The sequence below is a fragment of the Salvelinus alpinus genome, chromosome 14, assembly GCF_045679555.1.
Source record: "Salvelinus alpinus chromosome 14, SLU_Salpinus.1, whole genome shotgun sequence".
Classification (NCBI taxonomy): domain Eukaryota; kingdom Metazoa; phylum Chordata; class Actinopteri; order Salmoniformes; family Salmonidae; genus Salvelinus; species Salvelinus alpinus.
The window spans coordinates 20,484,162-20,491,041 of NC_092099.1; the positions used below are offsets into that span (position 1 = coordinate 20,484,162).

Genomic DNA, 6,880 nt, shown 5'->3' on the forward strand with positions numbered 1-6,880 from the left:
GCTAGATATTAGTGAGCGATTAACCAAAATTTCTGTTATTTGTAGGTTTTTAAACTACTAATTATTGATGTCGGTTCAATTATTTGAATTCCATTACTTAAAAAAAAAAAATCTGTGAGCTAGATGCACAGTTTCTCGACAGATAAATCAGATTAAACTAGAACTGTGCGATGTAGTAGGGAGTTGTAGTTTCCAACTGGCCAATATTCAATATAGTTTAGCGCAGAAAACATGGTATTTAACTACAATGACCATAATCCATTGAGCCCGCCTACTTGTCTCTTCTGTGTGGAGCAGACACAGAGATGGAGAGAAGAGAGAATACGTGATTGAGAGGGACAGAAAGCAGTTGCTTCACAAGGTATTTCTACCAACTATTAAGTGATTAATAGTTGGTATTCAGCAGTCATAAAAGTATGCCTTATATACTATGAACTACTAAAATAGTGATTTTGTCAGACAGTATAGGCAGCAGCTCTATTCATGGGTTGCATGTTTTTTCACAATATTGTTTTGAACGTTATTGTTGAGTATTCTATTCAATGCATTGTCAATGAGCGCTGATGAAGATTTCATCAAAAGTGCATTACAGTGCTCCCGAGTGGCGCAGCGGTCTACGGCACTGCATCTGGTACAGGAGGCATCACTACAGTCCCTGGTTTGAATCCAGGGTGTATCACATCCTGCCGTGATTGGGAGTCACATAGGGCGGCACACAATTAGCCCAGCGTCGTCCGGTTTTGGCCGGAGTTGACCATCATTGTACATAAGAATTTGTTCTTAACTGAATTTTAAAAAACTGTGGCTTTGAAATACAATGGCATTCAAAAGGAGGCCAATAACTAGTAGGAAACCCTTTTGTCATTATTTTCATGATGCCAGATTGACTTTAGATGCAGTATAACATTAGATTGTTAGCTAAACTGGAGGGTTTTAGCTAGCTAACATTAGCATTGCTAGCTATTTTTGACAAACTTTGCTGTCTAAAGTAAATTTGACAACATGATAATGCTGGAAAAGTTGTTTCATACTAAATATGACTACTTTAGCAATGTCATCGTATTTCCAGGCACTATAGTGTAATTTAGACAAAACAGTAGTTAAACCTAGTCATTCTGGACGGAGTCTATCACCACTTTAGGGCATCACAATGACGCCGCCGGTAGAGGGCGCCTTGAGAACGTTAACTAGGCAAGTCAGTTAAGAACAACTTCTTATTTACAATGACGGCCTACCCCGGCCAAACCATAACCCGGACGACACTGGGCCAATTGTGCGCCCCCCTACGGGACTCCCAATCATAGCCGGTTGTGATACTGCCTGGAATCAAACCAGGGTCTGTAGTGACGCCTCTAACACTGAGATGCAGTGCCTTAGACCGCTGCGCCACTCGGGAGCCCCATGACGTTACAGAGATGACTTGGAATTAAATAATGAAGTCGTCAAATAAAATAAATGTAACATATACAACAACTGAAATATTTTATTAATGTAAAGTAATGTGAATAAATAATAGTTAATAAGCAGTAAGGGCAGTCACTACCATCATGGGACTTTAATCGCTCAGCACTACTGCTATTGAAATGCTGTTTTCCAAACTCATTCTCACAGAAAGCAACACATGTTCACTTAAAACAAATTAGTGGGGTAGTGGAAAAGCCTTAGGGGCAGTAATTCCAAACCTTTTTCAGTTACTGTACCACCAACTGGATTTTGCTCTGCCTGGAGTACCCCTGAAATACCTTGTGTACATTTTACCAATAGGCCTATATTCAGTAGACCTATGGTCTGTCTCATGAGTCTTCTCAAGTTCCCCCAGGGGTCCTCTGGTCGGCAACCACTGACGTAGTGGAATGTGTTCCATAGACATTGCAAAATAAAAATTATCTTTAATTGGCCAGTTTTTACTCTTTAATAGACAACACCATGAAAATATTAGGCCTACTACAGACATCAAATCAGCTGTCAGACTGTGTAAAATATGGGCCTACAATGTTAGAAATCATAAATAATCGTAACCAATTTACCAGGCTAATGCTTTATCTTTAACTTTGTCTGTCCTCTGGTCAAAAGTTATGCAAAAAGTAGCTTGATTTTGGTACTGATCTAGTCCTGTCTACCGTGTGTTTATCGCCCTCTGGTGGCTCTGTTTCTGTAATTATCAGAAGTGGTGTTGATTGAGTACTGCAGCTAGCTAGCTATTTACTGGCTAAAACCATAGAAAATGATAGAGACCTCTAGTGGCCAAAAGGCAATTTTAGCATGGGCAACGCCATTGGTATAATAAGAACTAGAGGCTGCGTTCAAGATGTCTGACCGTTGTTTTCAAGGTAATCTACTCACGTTTGCAAACACTGATTCATGGACAGTCTATATCCGGGTAGCACTCAGTGCGCACAGGGAGCAGTGCGAACAGTGACAATGTCACACGTCACCTAAAAACATGGCAAACATTGGATGAAAAAACATTTAACATTGTCGGCCTTCGCAACAATTATTTGAATAATTCAATGGATGTATTGTGAAAAAAGGTGATGACTAAAGTGTCTTATTAGGAATATTCTAATCTGATTTCACTATATGGGAGTGTATAGAAATGGTATTTCTGGGCCGGGCATCAGTTAAACTGCAGTACCTAAGCAAAACTGTAGCCCCTGAAACTGTGCTTCTAAACAGGAACCCTGGCTCCTTGCATTGAGGGCTTCCACCATTTAATGTAGCCAACTGGGTGGGACTTCCAACTTTATTGGCTGATCCCACCTGGTGACCCTGTTGGAGTCATGTCCAACTGGGTCATCAGGAAAGATCAGCCAATCATAAAGAAAATGTACTACTTTAACGTGGAGATAGCCTCAATACTGGCACAGATGCTATATAGCACAGATACAAAGATGAGTCCTCTATCAATCTCTATGGCTAAAACAGTCACCAGTATAGTTGCATTCGTTTAAATTTGCTTTTTATTATAAATAATATACTATTGTGAACTGAGTGATGAGACTCGAAAATATTTGACAGTACTGTAAAAAGCTCGAGACTTCTTGGGTCACATGAGTGGAAACAGAGGCTTGCCCGCCAACGCAGCCATCAGTGTTGAGCGAGCGAGAGCCAGCTAGTTAACGTTAGCTAACTCCTATCGAAGCCAAACAATTGACAGCTTGAAAAAAAGCTTTTAACTATCACAGTCATTGGATGTGTTCTTCAAAACCTGCCAACGGTAAGGTAACTAAGTGTCTGAAGGTTCAGCTAGCTAACGTTTGCTAAATCGTTTTCAGCATGCTTAATAGCTATAGTAGCTTGGCTAGCTAGCATAACAAAGCTAGCTAAATATTGATTGTCATCCAACCTCAGCCTGTTGTGAGGGCGTTGCGCCCTATTTTATTATAAGTTCGTTACAAACAATATTTCACCGCGATTTTTTTTCTTCCGTGTCATAATTACCTAGCTATTTAACTAACGTTAGTTATACAATACTAACTAACATTAGCTAGCTAACTAGTTAGCAATTTAACTTGTTAACTACTGTTAGCAAACAGTAGCTATGACTTGTCAGTTTAACTATGTATCGGTATGTTTTGTAAAAAAGGCTGGTAATATAGACAGCTGTGCAGTCACTGTACTGAATGTTTATGTTATGTAGCTATACTTGAAGGTTCAGTCAACACATTGCTTGCTAATATTTCATTCCAGCTGTTTGAATGTTGACTATGCTTCACATTATAATGACCGACACGAAACAGACACACGTGACTAAGAACCCGGCCATTGTCTGTAGCACATGATCCGGGCCAGCTGAGACCGAGGGAGGATTCAATAATTCACGGGTAAGTCAAGTCTCTTTGGTGAAGGTCAACCACATTTCACCTCTCCCTATTTGTGTAATTTGACTAGTGTTTAGTTGTTGTAAGATATAGTGATAACATTCAAGTGTTTTCCATAGGTTTCAGAATATCTACACTGAGCAGTAAAGGTAAGTCTAGCTCCTAGACATATACTTTTTAGGTGGAAAAACAGGTTTGAGAAACTTGAAGGCTATTGTGCTACAGTTGTTAGTTACACATTACTGTCCTCAAGGTCCTATTCTCCAGACGAAGAGTCCACGTGTCGTTTAAGAGCCATGACCGCCAAGTCATCCCTGCTGAAAGTCATCCTGCTGGGAGACGGAGGAGTGGGGAAGAGCTCCCTCATGAACCGCTACGTCACCAACAAGTTTGACACGCACCTCTTCCACACCATCGGCGTGGAATTCCTCAACAAGGACCTGGAAGTGGACAGCCGTCTGGTCACCATGCAGATCTGGGACACTGCTGGACAGGAGCGTTTCCGCAGCCTCAGGACTCCCTTCTACCGCGGTTCCGACTGCTGCCTGCTCACCTTCAGCGTGGATGACAACCAGAGCTTCCACAACCTGGCCAACTGGAAAAAGGAGTTCATCTACTACGCCGACGTCAAGGAGCCTGAGAAGTTCCCCTTCGTGGTGCTGGGGAACAAGGTGGATGTGACGGAGAGACAGGTGTCTGCTGAGGATGCTCAACAGTGGTGTCGAGATAATGGCAATCACCCTTACTATGAGACCAGTGCCAAGGATTCCACCAACGTAGCTATAGCCTTTGAGGAGGCGGTGCGGAATGTGCTAGCCATGGAGGAGAGGGCAGACCACCTCATCCCCACAGACACAGTTAACCTCCACAGAAAGCCCCGCTCCAGTGCTTCCTGCTGTTGATATAATGTAGGGCCTACAACCTACAAAGAACTGGAGCTAGGAAGACACACAGGCTTACCAACACTCATGCTCTCTCAAATAACATGTGCAAGCACTGGCTAGTGTCTGTGGATGATAATCCACTGGGCTTGTTGGTCTCTGGACTCATTGATGTGAAGAGGGTACTGAAGAATGGTATTATTTGTCAGATTCCAAGAAATGCATTATAATTTCAATCTGCCGTATTTGAATTATATAGTCTTAAAACGTATTACAACAATGTGGTTGCCAGAAATATATTTCCAAAGTTTAATTTCCAATTCATGTCACACTAAGTTCATTTTCTATTTTTTTGTAGAAAGGGTTTCTTACACTGTGACTGAAACCAAGGTTGAGATGTGCTGCCTTACCAGTGAACATATTTGATAGCATTCAAATTGTATTGTAGACCTTATCCAGATATGTGATACTTTAAAAGCAAGTCACTTTAATCAACTGACCTGAATGGGTTAAGAATATACATAATATATTTATAACAACAAATGTTGATAGAGTAATTTATGCAGTATTTTTATTTGATTAAGTTCAAGGTTTACTGTCACTACTTTATTGTAGAGGGAGAAATGTAAGCAGAAATGAAGGCTTATGATTTATTACTGTTTATCATAGGTGCTGAGAATTCTGTACAACTTGCTGGCCTTGCAATATTTGTTCTCAACATACCGTAATTAATGAGTTATCATTATGTAATGGACTCCATGTTTTAACACCTGCACAGAAGGATAAGAGATGAGGAATGTTCAATAAATAGTTGAGTTGGTATCCTATGTGTATGTACTGCATGACATTTTATGCTCACTACCACTAATAGTTTGTAAAGAATTGTTTTTTTCATCATACCAGAATTTCAGTGATCCAATATCTTGGATAATTGTAATTTAGATGGGTGATTAATTAGGTGGATATGACTGAACAAAGTAATATGCTGCATGTACCTCAAATCAAATTGTATTTGTCACATGCTTTGTAAACAGTGAAATGCTTACTTACGGGCCCTTCCTAACAATGCTGAATAAATCTGAGTAGCGATAACTTTGCTATATACACGGGGTACCAGTACTGAGTCGATTTGCAGGGGTACGAGGTAGATATGTACATACAGGTAGGGGTAAAGTGACTAGGCAACAGGATAGATAATAAACATTAGCAGCACTGTATGTAATGAGTCAAGAGTTAGTGCTGCTGTAGAACTGAAGGCCCATGCCAAATCTTTTCAGCTTCTTGAGGGGAATGAGGCACTGTCGTGCTTTCACAACCGGTGTTGGTGTGTGTGGACCATGTTCATTCCTTAGTGATGTGGACACCAAAGAACTTGAAGCTCTCGACCCGCTCCACTACAGCCCCGTGGATGGGGGTGTGCTCAGCCCTCTGTTTCCTGTAGTCCACGATCAGATCCTTTGTCTTTCTGACATTGGAGAGGTTTTTGTGCTGGCACCATACTACCAGGTCACTGACCTCTTTATAGGCAGTCTCATCATCGTCAGTAATCAGGCCTACCACCGTCATGTCATCAGCAAAACCCACTGCCAGTTTTTCTATGGACATCTAATCTTACATGCATTTTATTTACATTTATGGAGATCAATTTCATTTTCTTACTTGCTAGTTTAGTTTTGATACTAAGACTTTGGATTTCAACAGTTATTGATTTTACAGTGTTGTACATTATCACAAATTCCTCATTCATATTTCATCTAATTCAGGTAGAGTGCTGAGAACACTTTCATATTATTTAGCTACAGCAGTGTTGTCCAGAATGATTGGAATGCAAGTTAAATGGAAAATGTTATTTGAATAAACTGTCCATGAATGAATAATTTCCCCTGAAAACATGTTTGTATTTATTCCCCACTATGAAAAAAACCCTACAAATTATGAAAATAAACACTTGATATCAGAGTAAGACTTCAGCAGGAAGTCATTGAGAAATGTTTGGTGTGATTGTTGCATTCATAAAGAGCCCATTACAGGCAGACCATTCCCTCAGTCAATTGTCATGCGATTTCAGTTTAGCAGAAATTGATTGGTGAATCAACATTACTTTGTACGGCACAAACATGTGAACCAGTGAATTATTTGGAACAAGATCACCAGAGGAAATCCCCAAATTATGTTAAT

General features: G+C 40.4%; 1 protein-coding gene across 3 annotated transcripts; it reads left to right on the plus strand.

Moving 5' to 3' along the window:
• Window positions 1-2,842: 2,842 nt before the first annotated feature.
• LOC139538582 (ras-related protein Rab-9A-like) lies at window positions 2,843-5,806 on the plus strand. 3 transcript variants are annotated; one of them, XM_071340770.1, is made up of 4 exons: window positions 2,843-3,217; window positions 3,691-3,824; window positions 3,941-3,970; window positions 4,075-5,806. In XM_071340770.1, exon 4 carries the CDS (start codon window positions 4,118-4,120, stop codon window positions 4,721-4,723), a length of 606 nt encoding a protein of 201 aa, XP_071196871.1. In that variant the 5' UTR covers window positions 2,843-3,217; window positions 3,691-3,824; window positions 3,941-3,970; window positions 4,075-4,117; the 3' UTR covers window positions 4,724-5,806. The 3 variants fall into 3 exon arrangements, with proteins under 3 accessions (XP_071196871.1, XP_071196872.1, XP_071196873.1); XM_071340771.1 differs by having other exon boundaries at window positions 2,868-3,217; window positions 3,741-3,824; XM_071340772.1 differs by having other exon boundaries at window positions 2,882-3,217; window positions 3,776-3,824.
• The last annotated feature ends 1,074 nt before the right edge of the window (window positions 5,807-6,880 follow it).